Source organism: Bos grunniens, chromosome 9 (genome assembly GCF_055505025.1).
Source record: "Bos grunniens cultivar Pamir isolate PY7600 chromosome 9, Bosgru_T2T1.0, whole genome shotgun sequence".
Lineage (NCBI taxonomy): Eukaryota > Metazoa > Chordata > Mammalia > Artiodactyla > Bovidae > Bos > Bos grunniens.
This window is the reverse complement of record NC_141173.1, coordinates 63,395,526-63,413,133: the sequence shown is the minus strand read 5'-3', so window position 1 is coordinate 63,413,133 and position 17,608 is coordinate 63,395,526. Positions and strand designations below refer to the sequence as shown.

Sequence of the window (17,608 nt, the reverse complement as noted above, 5' to 3'; positions counted from 1 at the left end):
GGGAGTAAAGAACAGAAAAATAACTTGAAGCTAGACAGTGGAAAGGTTTAATAGAAAATCTGTGTTTGAGATTTGTCTTATAGGCAGAGCTACTGTGGCAGTCTAATGTGTTGGGTTGCAAGTAGGTTAAAATCTCAGACGTTTACAGTTTCTTAACAAGATCCATTTTTAAGGAAATTTGGCTTCCACTATTCTGGTTTTAGAAAAGACAGAGGAACCAGAGATCAAATTGCCAACATCCGCTGGATCATAGAAAAAGCAAGAGAGTTCCAGAAAAACATCTCTTTCTGCTTTATTGACTATGCCAAAGCCTTTGACTGTGTCAATCACAATAAACTGTGGAAAATTCTTCAAGAGACGGGAATACCAGACCACCTGACCTGCCTATTGAGAAACCTATATGCAGGTCAGGAAGCAACAGTTAGAACTGGACATGGAACAACAGACTGGTTCCAAGTAGGAAAAGGAGTTCGTCAAGGCTGTATATTGTCACCCTGTTTATTTAACTTCTATGCAGAGTACATCATGAGAAACACTGGACTGGAAGAAACACAAGCTGGAATCAAGATTGCTGGGAGAAATATCAATAGCCTCAGATATGCAGATGACACCACGCTTATGGCAGAAAGTGAAGAGGAACTCAAAAGCCTCTTGATGAAAGTGAAAGTGGAGAGTGAAAAAGTTGGCTTAAAGCTCAACATTCAGAAAACAAAGATCATGGCATCCGGTCCCACCACTTCATGGGAAATAGATGGGGAAACAGTGGAAACTGTCAGACTTTATTTTTCTGGGCTCCAAAATCACTACAGATGGTGACTGCAGCCATGAAATTAAAAAATGCTTACTCCTTGGAAGTAAAGTTATGACCAACCTAGATAGCATATTGAAAAGCAGAGACATTACTTTGCCAACAAAGGTCCGTCTAGTCAAGGCTATGGTTTTTCCAGTGGTCATGTATGGATGTTGAGAGTTGGACTGTGAAGAAAGCTGAGCGCCGAAGAATTGATGCTTTTGAACTGTGGTGTTGGAGAAGACTCTTGAGAGTCCCTTGGACTGCAAGGAGAGCCAACCAGTCCATTCTGAAGGAGATCAGCCCTGGGATTTCTTTGGAAGGCATGATGCTAAAGCTGAAACTCCAGTACTTTGACCACCTCATGCGAAGAGTTGACTCATTGGAAGAGACTCTGATGCTGGGACGGATTGGGGGCAGGAGGAGAAGGGGATGACAGAGGATGAGACGGCTGGATGGCATCACTGACTCTATGGACGTGAGTCTGAGTGAACTCCAGGAGTTGGTGAGGGACAGGGAGGCCTGGCGTGCTGCGATTCATGGGGTCGCAAAGAGTTGGACACGACTGAGCGACTGATCTGATCTGATCTGATTCTGGAGAATGTCAGGTAAAGGAGAGGCCTTATTGTGTCTTTAAAAGGCAAGAATCTCTATATTTGAAATGCCAGAACAACAACCAATTTAGGAATAAATAAATTAATAAAAATCTTATGGCTTAACTTCTTTTAATACAAAAATGGAGATAGTGGAAAAGAGGCACAGGGAGCACATTTCTTCTCCTTATCCCCCAGCTTCTTTAGGGAGAAAAAATTATGACCCAGGAATGAAATAGGACTGTTAAGCATGGAATCTGCTATTTAAAGCTGTAAGATCAAATCGTGGTTCAGTTGTTTTGTAACTGTTTAAGAATTTTTTAAAAAGTAGTGAAGCCTTTGGTTTAACTCAGCAGTTGGGCTAGTGTCCTGCCAACCCACTGCATGGACTTTTTGTGTTATTTTGATGCTTTCCCAGCTTTGCATTGCTCGCTTATAGTATTTCTTATTTTAAGCTATTCAATGTTATGGGTATGGTCAGTTGAAGTTTGTTTTGTGGAAACTTTCTTTGAAATTAATATAAAAGCAGAAAAGTTTCTAAGAATTCATCAGATTAGTTAGATAATGGTGTTGAAACAACAACTGTGGAAAACCAAATACTGTACTTCGTTGTCATCATCATCAGTAACCAGATGGCTGTTTATGTCACCAGGATAATGTAGTGAAAGTGAAAGTTGCTCAGTCATGTCCTTTGTGATCCTATGGACTATACAGTCCATGGAATTTTCCAGGCCAGAATACTGGAGTGGGTAGCTGTTCCTGTCTCTAGGGGATCTTCCCAACCCAGGGATTGAACCCAGGTCTCCCACATTGCAAGCAGATTCTTTACCAGCTGAGCCACAAGGGAAGCCCAGGATAATGTAGAGCCTCTTTTATAAACATTACCTGCAGAGTTCACAAGACCAGGGACAATCAGAAAAAAGTAAAGAATTATGAGACAGAGTTTTGATGGCTGCTGGCATTTGACTTGACATGGCTAGCAAGAGTTTGGCTGCGAAGAAAAATCATTTAAAACACAAGGAGTTTCCAAGTGGGAAAAAACACTGGGGGAAAAAAAAGATTACAAAGCATAAAAGAAGTGAAATGAATTAGAAACTACTGGATTTTAAAGCAAACATAATTTTTAATGAGAAACACGTTGGCAAATTATGTGGTTATTCAAAACACATTGGTAGGGCAGAATTTCTTGGAGCAAATCAAGAGGGCATCTGTGAAAATGTTAATTTCTTGGAATGGTAAAATAGTGAAAGAATTATTTACAGCGTTAGGTCACAGGTTGATAGCTGCAGAATGAAATGAAAGGACATTGTGTATTACTTCTTCAGCTTATTCAGCAGTATGTCATGAGACAGTCGCTAATGAAACTAAATCAGCGCTGTGTGGGAAACACACCCAGTAAAAACGCTGCAAGTTGATTCTAGATCTTGAAAGGACAGCTAGCTTATCACGGTTCCCCTGAAGCAGTTTGGAATATGGAAAAGATGAATAAAATAGATGGCTGGACTGTGACTGAACAGTTAAGAGTTGGAGCACGTGAAAGCACCTAGAACTTTATGTTTGTCTTTTTGATGCAGTTGTGTGAAGTTTGCAGAGTAGATTTTCCAGATATTCTCTGTGCTGTAATTTCTTTATACACATACTAAAATCAGTAATTTAAAAAAAGTGGACCAAAGGCAAATAGGATGTTAAGTAGTTTGTTCCCCCCCAAAAAAGCCAGGTTGGATGTCAGTGCTTTATTTGCTGTGGTAGAGAGACTTCTAAATATCAGAAGATACTTGTTACTCAGAAATTTTAGGAGTTGCTTTGTTAGTACACATAAGAAACAAATTGATTTCATAATTTTGAACTTATATTGTTTGAAAATGCTTTACCACATGATGTTAAACTAATTCCTTCTATAAGGGTAAAAACATGACATTGGACTTTTTTACTTTGTTTTCAAAGTAGAACCAACACTTTATCATCTGAGAGAAAGGATGAGGACTTCAGGATATTGTGGGAGAATGTGAAAGAATTCTGTTAGAAATAACTAAAGATTTAGAACTTGGAGAATCTTCTGAGAAGAAAAAGGGAAAGTTAGATCTTCATGATTAATACATTTTCCCTATGTTCCAAAAAACTAAGTTAATGTAAAAATTAGATAATACTAAATTTTGATTGGAAAGTTTTAGATAATGACAGAAAAGGGAAAAAGTGAACTACCATGTCAATGGAAAAAACTGTTAAAGGAGGTAAAAGCTTATTCGCTTCTTCCCATTCTTTACACTCTATTAAAGGGCACTAACTTTATCGAGTTGATAACTCCAGAACCTCACTTGTTTCTGATGTGTGCAAAGCTTGCCCCACTTACTTAGGATGGTCCCTCCAGTAATGCTCTTTGCTCAGTAGTATGCTTCAGTTCAGTTCAGTTGCTCAGTCGTGTCCGACTCTTTGCGACCCCATGAACTGCAGCACGCCAGGCTTCCCTGTTGGCTAATTGTTAAAGTAAGTACATATCATTTTATACTGTGTGGAGATGGGGGCAGAGACTCAGGACAGTTCTTAAAAGTTCTTAACGTCTTGCTTATAATTAAGTTCACTTAAAGAGAAATGTGTCACTGCCATGTCCAAATACTCTGTTTCACTACCTTCAAACATTTTTTTCTAATTTTTTTTAGATGTGGACTATTTTTAAAGTCTATTGAATTTGTTACAATATTGCTCCTGTTTTATGTTTCTGCTTTTTAAAACTTGGATTTGTTACAATATTGCCTCTGTTTTATGTGGTTTTTTTTTTCCTCTCGTTTGTTTCTGTGTTTTATGTTTTGGCGATGCATGTGGGGTTTTAGCTCCCTGACCAGGGATGGAACCCTCGCCCCCTGCATTGGAAGGCGAAGTCCCAACCACTGGACCACTAGGGAAGTCCCAAACAAACGTTTTAAATATAGTCATGCTTTGTTTCAATATATTGCTAAAAAGATGCAGTGCAATAGTCAGGTTCATTCATTTATCAAGCCCCAGTTATTTGCTCTTGCCTGGAAAATCCCATGGACAGAGGAGCCTGGTGGGCTGCGGTCCATGGGGTTGCTAGGAGTCGGACACAACTGAGCAACTTCACTTTCACTTTTCACTTTCATGCATTGGAGAAGGAAATGGCAACCCACTCCAGTGTTCTTGCCTGGAGAGTCCCGGGGACGGCGGAGCCAAGTGGGCTGCTGTCTCTGGGGTCGCACAGAGTCGGACACGACTGAAGTGACTTAGCAGTAGCAGTAGCAGTTATTTGCTCAGCACTTTTCAGGATGTAAGAAATATAGCTGCAAATTAAAAAGATCTATTCTGTCCTCATGGAGCTTGAGTCTGGTGGAGAACTAGATATTAAGCAAATGAATAATCAGTGGGTGATGGTAAGAGGATAAGTAGTTTGTTGCATAGTAGCTAAGTCATGTCCAATTCTTTTGCAACCCAATGGACTATGGCCCACCAGGCTCTTCTGTCCATGGAATTTCTCAGGCAAGAATACTGGAGTGGGTTGCCATTTCCTTCTCCAGGGAATCTTCCTGACCCAGGGATCAAACCCATGTCTCCTACTTGGCAGGTGGATTCTTTACTGCTGAGCCACCAGAGGATAAATAGAGGATGCTGTAAATAAGTAAGGGGGGGGGTCTCCATTTGAATATGAGGAAGTTATATTTAACACAGACCTGAAGATCAAGCAGAAGATGGGCAAGAAAAGAGCAGAGAGAAGGTAAAGAGAAGGTAAAACACTGTAAAGAGACAGTGTGTTAAAGAACAACAACAGATCACTGGAGTGCTATGAGAGTGGAGTGGTACTAACACGAAGCAGGAGAGGTGGGCAGGCATCAAGAGGAACTGTGTGCCTGTGAAGGAGTTCAGATTTTATCTCAAGTGCATCAGGAAATCACCAAAAGGATGAAACCAGGGACTAACAAGGCGACCCATAGTATGGTGAGTCACTTTGGCTCCTTTGAGGAGAATGGACAAGAAGGGTGTAAGAGTTGGGAGTAAAGAAGCTTATGAGAGCCCAGGGATTGTGGGCATGATGACAGTGTGATGAAGAGAAGTCAATGAAGAGAAGCTTCTGCTTCTCAAAAGTAGAAGCTACAGGACTGGTGATGGCTTTGGATAAACAGTTGATTACTACTATCGCAGTAGTTCCCACGAACACTGAATTAGTGATTACTGAACTTGCTCGTAGAGGAGCAGGGATAGGTTCCTGTGAGCCTCTGGTCACAACATTTTCATCAGCTGATCACAATAGAACCTTGTTTCTGTTTAAAGACACCTCATTTAATATGTATTGTTGACTTATTAGCATTGAACTCAGGGCCAGGAGTGCTGTAATTCACGCCGGGACAAAGCTTCTCTACCGTGTTTTCTCCATAAGGCACACCACAACTTTCTGGCACTAGGGAACACTCGCCACCACTTCAGCACTATTGCTATAATGTATAATAAGTTGAAATTTCCTTAGAAAAACCAAAGAATAATGCTTCTTTGGGTGTTTGTTGTGAAAAAAATTTTTGAAAACCCAATGAGCATATATCTAACTTCATTTTTTTGGAAAGGAAGTGACCACTCTCTGGAATACTGGCTGTTAATCACTGTCAAAATGTGTTATGTAAAGTGCCAAACATCCTCTTTTAAGATTGCAGCAACTGCTCTTGCTGTCTTCAGACAGTCAGGATTGTTGCTGTTGAGAATGGCAGGCTGCCGGAGAGTAAAGGTGTTAAGGAAACATTCTCCGCTTAAGAACAGGTGAGGGAGACACACAGGTAAACACAGTTTTTGTTTGATTCTTGTTCCACTGTTTTAGCCTTAGGTATTATTTCATCTTCTGTAATGAGAAATCTGAGGCTGAGGGAAGTTTTAATTTGCCAAAGATCCCTAGAAAATGGCAGTGACAGCATTAGAAAGTTCCCTGATTTTTATTTTCAAATTATTAGTCTTTTAGAACAATGAAATAATTGAGCTGTTATGTGATTAGCCAGGGCAAAGATAAGCATTTAGTAGTAGCATTGTTAGACACCTCAGTAGTTTTATTTTTTTTCTTAAGTTTTCATTTCCAAATGTTAACATTTTACCATGTGTGTTTTATCATATTCTTGATTTCTGTGCATTTGTATGTGTATAAAGTTTCTATGAACTGTTTGAGAGCAAGTTTTACACAAGCTGCCCTTGTCCCTAAATTCTTCAGTGCATATTTTCTAAAAAACATAACATTCTCTTACATACTTACATATATCAAATTTGAGGCATTAGTATTGCCGTGATACTGCTAACTAATTCACAGACCTTAGATAATTTTGTCAGTTGCCCACTGGTGTCCTTTAATAATAACATAATCACACTTTAGTTTTACCTCTAGCTGCCTGTAACCTGAGACTGTTATGTGTTTGCCACTGTTAAAGAGCATAGTCCATTTGCTTTGTAGAATATCCTTCAGTTTGTTTGTTGAATGCTTTATTATGATTAGGTTTTTGGTCAGGAATATCACAGAAGTGATACTCCTTCTCAGTGCAGCTTATCAAGAAGCACATAATGTCTATTTGCCCCCATTACTGGTGATTTAACTTTGATTTCTTGATTAAGGTAGTGCCTGCTGCTGCTACTAAGTTGCTTCAGTCATGTCTGACTCTGTGAGACCCCATAGACGGCAGCCCACCAGGCTCCCCCGTCCCTGGGATTCTCCAGGCAAGAACACTGGAGTGGGTTGCCATTTCCTTCTCCAGTGCATCAAAGTGAAAAGTGAAAGTGAAGTTGCTCAGTCGTGTCGGACTCTTTGCAACCCCATGGACTGCAGCCCACCACGCTCCTCCGTCCATGGGAATTTCCAGGCAAGAGTACTGGAGTGGGGTGCCATTGCCAGGTTTCGCCAAATAAAGTCACCAATTTTCTCTTTGTAACTAATAAGTATCTTATGGAGAGATATTTTGAAACTAGGTAAATATCCTCTTTCTCTTCATTTTTTGATTTGATGTTTCCAAATAGTAATTTCCCAATTCTAACACTCTCTACACATTGATTGGTTGGCCTTCTACTCTGAGGGTCTTCCGTGGTGGCTCTGACAGTAAAGAATCCGCCTGCAATGCAGGAGACCCAGGTTCTATTCCTGGGTCGAAGATTCCCTGGAGGAGACCAAGGCAACCCACTGCAATATTCTTGCCTGGAGGTCTCAAGGACAGAGGAGCCTGGCAGGCTGCAGCCCATGGGACTGCATAAGAGTTGGAACCGATTGAGCAACTAACATATACATACATATTCTACTCTAAGAAGCTTTTCCTTCTTTCTGTCCTTTACTCCCTCCATCCACCTCTCACTCTCAGTGTAGATTCATGGATTATCTTATTATGATGGCTGGAATCCATTATTACCACTCTTTATTTCTGTGCTCACATTGTCCAGATTTGGACAGTGGGATCATCCTCAAGTTTCCCCGTTTTTTTTTTTTTTTGTCTTTTTTCCTTCCTCTGTCTTTTTCATATTCTTACCAATCTTTGAGTAGTTTCTTTTAGCATAACAAAGGGTGCGTTCCCTGCCCCAATCCTGAAACCATAATTTCTCTAGGAAACCTTTCTTTTTTACAAGAATGGTATTTAGAAACCAGAATCTGGATGCACATTGGTACTGGAGAGATAACATTATTTCTGGGCCCTTTACTCTGTTTCTATATATGTATGTATATAACTATGAGTTATATATTGTTTGATACCTGCAATTCTGACCCAGTACCACAGAGTTCATTACAACTTTCCCCTTTTCTGTATTTTCTTTTCCAATGATGGTAAGTTTGACTTTCATTATTTTAAAGATATTTACTTATTTGCTCAGTCCTAGAATATATAATAAGTAGATTCAGAATTTCTAACATACAGCTGTGGAAAAGCAAACCTACTAACTAAAGTTCAGTATTTGTATGTAGTTCTTTTTGCATTTAGTTTTGGAGCATACAGTAAAAAGACTGTATTTTAGAATACTTGCGTTAGTTCTGTTTTTCTCCATCAGTGTTATTTTGGTATTCATGAAAAAAACTGACAGGTTTGTTTTTTCTTTTTGGTTTGTTTGTTTGTAATTAATTTGGAGTTTTCCACCATCTTTGTTTGATTTTACTTTTAAGTTTCAGTAATTTTTGAAATATGAAATTATACTTGTTTTTATCATAAGTTAGAACTGCCAAAAAAAAATGGGGACTGGGGGGAAGAATTGACGGGTGGCTACCTTACTTGATAAATAAGGTTTAAGGTTTAAATGGTCTGACTGGGGAATTTTAGTGCATGTAACTAAAATGCATGTACATGTATGTATGTACAGTGCTTGTAATTTTGTGTGCATACAAAGTTTACACTGTGCTTTGCTTTTTAACTTTTTTCCACTTAAATGTTTTATCTTAGAGATGGTTCCATGTCCATACATAGAAATCTGTCTTATTTTTTTGAAGAGCTGTGTGGTATTCTATTATACAGATGTATTATATAGACCAGTTTCTATTGATGGACATTTGGATTGTATCCAGCCTTCTGCAATTGTAAAACAAAGACATAATTATCTTTTAATATACACTGTTGTGCATATGTATGAGTTATATACATATGAATGAGTCGTATATGTATGAGTCAGACCACTCATATGGTAAAGGAAATAAACATCCTATTTTGTGGAGAGGGGAGCAGCTTAGCAGTCTGATGCAAAAGCAAGTATTTGAATGTTAAGTTATTGATTTCTAAGTTATAATCCAGTTGAAACATAAAACAAATACATGTAAAAATGTTTTAGGTTCATAAAATAATTACTACAATTCACAGGAAAATTGCTAGTTAGCTTTACTAAACTCTGTCATAGCTATTAAAATGAACACTTTTGATTTACATCTGTCATTGGTGATATGAAAAAGGAAGTGCAAACATTGTTACATTGTCTTAGAACAAAGTCAGCTTTTTGTAATTTGCTGTCCACCACAGCCTGTAAAGACTAAAGAAACCTAGCTGCTAAGTCACTTCAGTTGTGTCGGACTCTGTGTGACCCCATAGACGGCAGCCCACCAGGCTCCCCCATCCCTGGGATTCTCCAGGCAAGAACACTGGAGTGGGTTGCCATTTCCTTCTCCAATGCAGGAAAGAGGAAAGTGAAAAGTGAAAGTGAAGTCGCTCAGTCTTGTCCGACTCTAGCGACCCCATGCATGGACTGCAGCCCACCAGGCTCCTTGGGATTTTCCAGGCAAGAGTACTGGAGTGGGGTGCCATTGCTTTCTCCAAGAAACCTAGAAGGATGTGTAAATAAACATATTACTTTGTGTGTGTCTAGTAATAAATGCATCTTAAATCTTTGAACTACTTATCCATGTAAGACTGGAGAAAATTATTTTACTATTTCATAGTATTACCTAGAATAATGAATGAAGATTAACTTTGCAGATAAGAAATTTGTAAGCAAAACTGCAATTTCTTAAGCTCAAGAGTAACTTGTGCTGTATTATTATTCCATTTTACACAGTGCCTTGGTAACCTAGCCAAGGATTTTAGGTCTCCTAGTAGTTCTTGTCAGATCAGGAGCTGGAAGAATGAGACCTACTTTTGACCAAACATAGATCAGAAAGAATTGGTTTCAGCTGGTTAGTAGGAAGTTTAGGGGGGTAGGCAGCAGCAGAATCTGTCTACAATCAACACGGAGCTTCAGCATATCTTCAGGTAACAAGAGGTTGAACATAGATTCTTTTCCAGTGATAAAAATCAAACAGTAAATTTAATGGGACAGACTATTTTTTTTTAAATATGCTTTTTTATTTTAGACATGCTTTCTCTTATCTCACAATGTCATTTATATAATTAGATTCAATAAATTTGCTTTTAACAAAATATACTCATTAAAGTGCATGGGATTTGATTTCCAAGAAAATATCAGGGTGGGAAAATGGAAGAAAAAATGGCCTTTGGTTTTTATGTGTTCCTTTCACTAGGGCTTCCCTGGTGGCTCAGAGGATAAAGTGTCTGCCTGCAATGCAGGAGACCCAGGTTCGATCCCTGGGTTGCGAAGATCCCCTGGAGAAGGAAATGGCAACCCACTCCAGTATTCTTGCCTGGAGAATCCCATGGACAGAGGAGCCTGGCGGGCTACAGTCCATGGGGTCGCAAAGAGTCGGACACTTTATTAAATAAATCTCTTTATTTAGGAAGTTGCTAAGTGGTGTCCAACTCTTCATGACCCCGTGGAATGCAGCATGCCAGGCTTTCCTGTCCTTCACTATCTCTTGGAGTTTGCTCAGACTCATGTTTGTTGAGTTGTTATTTAGAAAGTTGCTAAGTGGTGTCCAACTCTTCATGACCCCATGGAACGCAGCATGCCAGGCTTTCCTGTCCTTCACTATCTCTTGGAGTTTGCTCAGACTCATGTTTGTTGAGTCAGTGATGCAATCTATCTCATCCTCTGTCACCCTCTTCTTTTGCTTTCAACCTTACCCAGCATCAGGGTCTTTTTCAGTGAGTCGGCTCTTTGCATCAAGTGGCCAAGGTATTGGAGCTTCAGCGTCAGTCCTTCCAATGAATATTCAGGGTTGACTTCCTTTAGGATTGTCTGGTTTGATCTCCTTGCAGTCCAGGGGACTCTCAAGAGTCTTATCCAGCACCACAATTTGAAAGCATCAATCCTTTGGCGCTCAGCCTTCTTTATGGTCCAACTCTCACATCCATCCATGACTACTGGAAAAATCATAGCTTTGACTATATGGACCTTTATTTTACTCTACAATGTCATTAATTATTCTTGAGCTTTTGTTTTCTTTTACAAGTTCTTCTAGCTACCTCTGCTATTTTTTGTAACTTATTTCCAAATGTCTTGTTATAATTACATAATATTGATATAATTCTGTGGTGAAGTTTGAGCTTTCCACTAATAGCATTCTGGTAGACCTTGGCTTCTCTAATATCTGCATTAGAGAAGAAACCAGAAAAAGATACTAAAGCCTTCTTGGCAATGAAGAAGTAGTAATTCCTAAGCATCCAAGAAAAAAGATCCAATAAAAAGGATCTAATAAGGAGCCACAGACCTGAAGGTTAATCCGGACACAGTACACCATACTCTGCTGGTTTTGCTACATTGAAGAAGTGGAGTATTCAGATTGACCGGTGATGTCTCACAGCCCTTCTTTTGATGTGAAAGCTGAAAAGTGTAGAAGTGATAAGAAAAAGTGACATGGAGAAAAGGTGCCACAGCAACCCTGATTATTGTTGCAGGCATGGTGGTTAATAGAAGAAGCAATCAGATCTGTAAGCAGCCCATACTCGTGCAGAGCAAGAGAGTCAGTGATAAAGAGACCAACTCTGATCTCTGGACAGCCAGTAGTTCACCTGATACTCTTGAGTGTTTAGAGTATCTCTGTGGAGTGGATGTGGGGTGGCATTGCCCATAGATGGGGATTAGAGGAGGGATAAATAGCCACTAAACTAGAGCTTGAGGAATCGTATATGGGAGATACATAGACATGAAAGGAAGTAAAACATAAAAGATGGGTACAAACTGGTACCCATCTTTCAGGAGTTCCTTAGGGAACCACCCTGAAGACACATCAGTAGAAAAGTAAGTATTTTGGAAGGACATAAAGTAACGGTTCAGTGAAAGTGGTGTTCTGTAAGATTTATATTTCGTCCATCATAAGGTGCTTCTTAGAATTATGACAAAATGTTCAATTATGTTTTCTAATATATCACCTGTTAAAATGGTTCTTTGAGTTGGACCTCTGTGATTCTTTTTAATCTTTTTTTATCTTCAGTTTTATAATGGAAAATTTGAGAAATTTTTCTTTTTACTCTTTTAAGATGCGGAGAATTATATGGAACATCATAGATTTGTGTTTTTTTTTTTTTTTAAAAAAGAATGTTAAAGGTTTAAAGGGCCAAACTTCAGGTGTCTGGAAATCTCTATGTAGATTTTCCCAGTACAGTCATCTTTCTTGTATTCTCTCCCTCTTCTGGATGGCATTTGTCCTCTCTAGGCTGTGTGTTACTTTTCAGCATGAGGATTTCCCATTGTGGTGTGGAGTGTATTGAATTTGGCAGCAGATGGTCTGTAACTAAGGACATCATGTGTTTCTGTGGTCCAGGCCAACTTTCCTGTCTTAAGTATTTTCTTGGGGGCTGTAGTGTTCTGTGGTGAAAAGGCATGGGTAGTCGGTTCAACATTATGGACTTTTTGCTCCCCGTCAGAACCTGGGTAATTATTTTTGCCCTATTTAATATGAAAATACCCAGTTAGTGACTGTTGATTCTAATATGTTAACCGAAAATTTGGAGGCTCATTGTGAGTTGACATAGATTGGTCTTCCCAATGAAGCATTATGGTCCACTTAAGGATATTTTGAGCTGTAGTTAGGAGCCTTTTGATATAACATTTTTTGGTGTTGATGCTTATGAAAGTGTTCTTTGATATGTATTTTCAGGGAATAAATGAGCTGATTTATAGCAGGGGAAAGTATGAGTCAGATTAGCTATTAATAGTTCCTCCTGCAGAAAAATAAGAATACTTAAGAGCATGCATTAATCAATATGCAGTCAAGTAGTGAACTTTATGTACACTGTAGATAGTTTACTGGTATTAATTATTCAGATTTCCTGCAAAGTTATATAGATACATACTTGAGTTTTATGAGAATATGGTTATCTAAAGATTTATTGTCCACCATATTGCACAAACACCGAATTAGTTTACAAATAATATTGACCTACATCACTCAATTCCTATTCTTATCTCATTGAGTGATGCAGGTCAATATTTATAAATTAATCTCAAGTAACTTCTTTAAGTACTAAAGCTTTTTCCTTTTGTTTGCAGTTTAAATCTATTGTAATTAAAAATTGTTTAAAACAGATATGCAGTCTGATTAATCTAAAAAATAATCAGGGTAAACTTGATATAATGGCAGTTAAAGTGGCAGGGATTAATTTTTTATGGGTAATATCAGCAATTCTGGTTTCCTGTTATCTCATAATTTCATTTACTCAGAAGCCTCTGGAGCTCTGAGCAGAGGTGGATGATGGTAAACCAAGTTGTCATATTTTCCCAAATAGAAATTGTAATTGTTTTCCACTTATTGTTGGTATATTTCTTTTAATAAATCTAAAATTAGTCAAAAATTCTAAAAATAAACTAAGTTTGCTAAATTCTATCAGTGAACTTAACGCATTGTAGCTCCCCTACCTGTGATGGTATCTAACAGGATGACCTTTCATGTTCTTCCTCACCTCCTCTCATTTCCCCTTTTTGTTTTCAAAGAGAAACTGGTAATCTGGGTAGATTCAAGGCATCTTTGAGAGAGAATGTCTTGGGGAGCCCCAAGGAGCTGATGAAGTTGAGCGTGCCTTCCTTAGTGTATGCTGTGCAGAACAACATGGCTTTTCTAGCTCTGAGCAATCTGGATGCAGCAGTGTACCAGGTAGGTGGTAATCAAAAGTGCAGAATCTTTAAAAACGTTTTTATGGTGAAAGGATTTTTATTAACCCTTTATCTCACTATCAAATATTTTTCTCAGTTCTATTAATGATACCAGATATATTTGTGTCAGAGTCTAATGTTAGCTGAGTTGATTAGTTCATTGTTTTGTTCTTAGGTGACGTACCAATTGAAGATTCCCTGCACTGCTCTATGTACTGTTTTAATGTTAAACCGGACGCTTAGCAAGTTACAGTGGATTTCAGTTTTTATGCTGTGTGGGGGAGTCATACTCGTACAGTGGAAACCAGCCCAAGCCACGAAAGTCGTGGTAAGAAACAAAATACTTAATGTAACTAAACTGGGAAACTTTTTAAAGTCTTATGCACTTCAGACAGTCACACTGATGCATGGAGCTTGATTATATTTCTTTGAGTGAAAATAACCTTTGCCAGACTTCCCTGGTGGCTCAGACAGTAAAGCATTTGCCTACAATGCGGAAGACCGGGATTTAATCCCTGGGTCGGGAAGATACTCTGGAGAAGGAAATGGCAACCCACTCCAGTACTCTTGCCTGGAAAATCCCATGGATGGAGGAGCCTGGTAGGCTACAGTCCATGGGATCGCAAAGAGTTGGACATGACTGAGCGACTTCACTTTCACTTTGAACCTTTGCCTTACATATATCCTTTTTTCTCCTCAGGAAAATGTTATTGTTAAGGAGAGGTATACTGGCTTCTTTTTTTTAAAGAGGAGAAATATGCATAAAATACGTTAGAGATGGATGGTATCTTAAACTCAATATAATGCCCCTCCTTCATTTTATGGATAACAAAATTGAAGTAACTTCAAAGAGAGGAAGTAACTTATCCAAAGTTCCACAGTTAACAGCTAACCTGTGACTCAAATTGTGCAAACTTCCACACAGTGTATATGTTCAGAATTTCTAGGCCTCTTTTAGACGTTTTCTCAGAAATACCGGGCAAAGTTTTCTCCATCTAATTTTCATGTTCTCTTGCAGTCACAAAAATTTTTGCTTTGTACATAACAACCACTGTCAACAATTGGGCTTAGAGAGGAGTAGTAGTGGTTTTCCTGATAATTGATAACTAAAATAGGGCAAAAGGCGCCTTCACGTCTTTTAGTCCAAGAGTTAAATATTAAGGTATATACCTGATTTTTTAAAAAAAGTATTATATGCTTTAATTGGTTGTTTTCCCAAAGAGTAGAAAGAAGAACCACAGTGGAGGATCTGAAGGCCAGGAGCTTCCTTCTGCATATTCTTCCCAAATGAGAGACCATGGGTTCTCCCATCCAAGTACTAACCAGGTCCCACCCTGCTTAGCCTCCAAGATCAGAGGAGTTCAGAGTGGTATGACCATAGGGGGCCCATGGTCTTTTAGGAGCGGAAGGCAGCCGGGGAGGTATACAGAGCTTGTGAAACTAGAAAAAGTCAGCTTTTTACGTACTTTCTGGCCTGGCTGAAGAGTTTTTTTTCCTCAGAAACTGAGTTTTAAATTAAGTTTTTATTGTCTTTACATGATGTTTAAATGTGCTTATATTCTTGGTGACATTTCAAACACTGATCAAATATGTACTGCATTGTAACTCGGATGTAGACCATTGGAGAAATTATTTGTCTGGGAAATAATGCAAACACTTAAAAGTTAAATATGAACTTCCAGGACCACTTTACATGTTTAGCAAATGTCCACCTCACATAGGTAATGTGTATGAAAAGCTTAGTAAACTAAAGCAGAGAATTTGACTACTGGAGCACTCTAGAAAGTTCTTTCGTATCTTGAACAGAATGAAGCTTCCTGTAACTGCCTCTTGTTCCCTGCTCTCATCAGAGTAACTCAGACCCCTGCTAGCTCCACATGATGATCCTTGGAATGTCTGAGAACAGTGTCACAACCCTACCCTCTGTGTCTTTTTCTGTCCCACTATTGAGAGAACCTTGTTTCTTTCTATAATATGCCTTCTGGAGACTTTGTGATCCCTGGCTCGTGCCAGTGCTGCCTTGTATTTCTTTTCTAGATGCCTTTAGCCATTGTTTTTCCTCAGTATGTCCCCAAAGCTCATACCATCTCCAGATGTTGACTGAATAGTGTGAGTTGTGGTGGTGGTGGTTGGTGGTGGTTTAGTTGCTAAGTTGTGTCTGACTCTTGTGACCCCATGGACTGTAGTCTACCAGGCTCCTCTGTCCATGGGATTCTCCAGGCGACAATACTGGAGTGCGCTGCCACTTCCTTCTCCAGGGGATCTTCCTGAGCCAGGGATAGAACCCGAGTCTCCTGCATTGCAGGCAGATTCTTTACCAACTGAGCTGAGTTGTAGTTCGCTAATTACCTCTAGACTTGTTCAGTCAGCCTAAGGTTATATCAGGGTTTTTTTTTTTTTTTTTTGGTTGGAGGTGGCTATCCATTCTGTAACTGATTATATAACCACATGTAGCTGTTTCACACACACACACACACACACACACACACACACACACACACACACAGTTTTTCTCAGATGTGTTTTGTGCAGCAGGCTTCTAAACCAAAGTGCAAGATGTGTTTATATTTATTAAGCCCATCTTGTTAGCTTTGGGTTAATGTTCAAGCCTCTGAGGACTTTCCAGTCCTTATTGGTTGTTAGCTTTTTCTTGAAATGTTATTATGCTTTCTGCAGATGCAACACATATGTCTTCTGGGTCTTCACTGAAAATTTTAGACAGGACAGGATCAGAGTTCTGTGGACATGGCTTTAGATCTCTCTTTGACTCTTTTTTGTCCTCTAGCTTAAGAAACATTTGTTATCTCTGACAGTTTTCATGAATCAGGAATTCAAGGGTGCCTGAGCTCTGGCTTCTTTTAGACATTCTGGCTTGAGGGGTCTCATAAGAGGTTGCAGTCAAGATATCAGCCAGGGCTGCAGGCAGCTGAAGACTTGCCTAGGCTTGGAGGAGCTGTTTCTCTGGTGGCTCATTCATATGCCTGGCTGGTTGATAGTGGTTGTGGGTCTAGCTTGGTTTTATTCTGTTAATTAGCACTTTGCTATATGAGCATTCACTCAGCTATGAATAGAACTAGTTATCCTCACTCCATTTCTCTGTCTTAGTAACAAAAATACTATGCAAATCTGACAGATTTCTTACTGAACATTATCTCTGTGGAATTCCCCTCATCACTTAACTAGGAATCCTTTCAGTAAGACAATTTGGTATGTCATCTTCTTCTTGAAGCCACACTGTGTGTGTGTGTGATGACCATTAGACTTTTTAAGCTCTATAAGTCATCTGTTCTGTGATTTTGCTTGTATTCAGTAACAGCACTGCAGTCACACTAGTTATTAGCAATGTTCTAAGTGCTTTACACACATGAACTCACTTATGCCCACACCAATCATATGAGATGTGTGTATTTATTTCCATTTTCATATGAGGAAACTGATAGGGAAAGAAGCTTAGCAGTGGGTCCACAGTGACCTTGCTTGAGCCCAGGCGGTGTGGCTCTTGAGTCTGTGCTTTTGGTGAGTGTACTGGCCTGCCTTCAACTTCTCAAGCTGCTCTTGATAATTTCTGCAGCTTTTCCTCTGCTCTGCCTTTCTGAAAATCAGGACAGTATTTGCCCAATTCAGATTTTCTGGCATAGTTTCCATGCCCTAGTAATATTCAGAGATATAGTGAACACTATCTTGACTTGCTACTGTTCTTAGTCAAGATGCTTCTCAATTTAGGTAGGTGTTTTTATGATAGCAAACCACACATCTTGGACTTAACTTTCCATTCATTCATTCATTTAAAATCATTATTCACAGAGAA

General features: G+C 39.1%; 2 protein-coding genes across 4 annotated transcripts in view; one reads left to right on the top strand and one right to left on the bottom strand.

Annotated features, from left to right (window-relative positions):
- The window catches only part of SLC35A1 (solute carrier family 35 member A1), a 31,731-nt gene that overhangs the window by 6,548 nt on the left and 7,575 nt on the right, over positions 1-17,608 (top strand). For all 3 annotated transcript variants that reach the window (XM_086317814.1, XM_086317815.1, XM_086317813.1), the window contains 2 exons: positions 13,642-13,801; positions 13,976-14,128. In XM_086317814.1, the coding sequence (XP_086173940.1) occupies positions 13,642-13,801; positions 13,976-14,128 (313 nt within the window). The remainder of the gene's footprint in view (positions 1-13,641; positions 13,802-13,975; positions 14,129-17,608) is intronic.
- Positions 10,136-17,608, bottom strand: part of RARS2 (arginyl-tRNA synthetase 2, mitochondrial) — a 90,954-nt gene continuing 83,481 nt past the window's right edge. Inside the window, exon 21 of the mRNA XM_086317807.1 lies at positions 10,136-11,532. Within this exon, the coding sequence (XP_086173933.1) occupies positions 11,401-11,532 (132 nt within the window). The 3' untranslated portion in view covers positions 10,136-11,400. The remainder of the gene's footprint in view (positions 11,533-17,608) is intronic.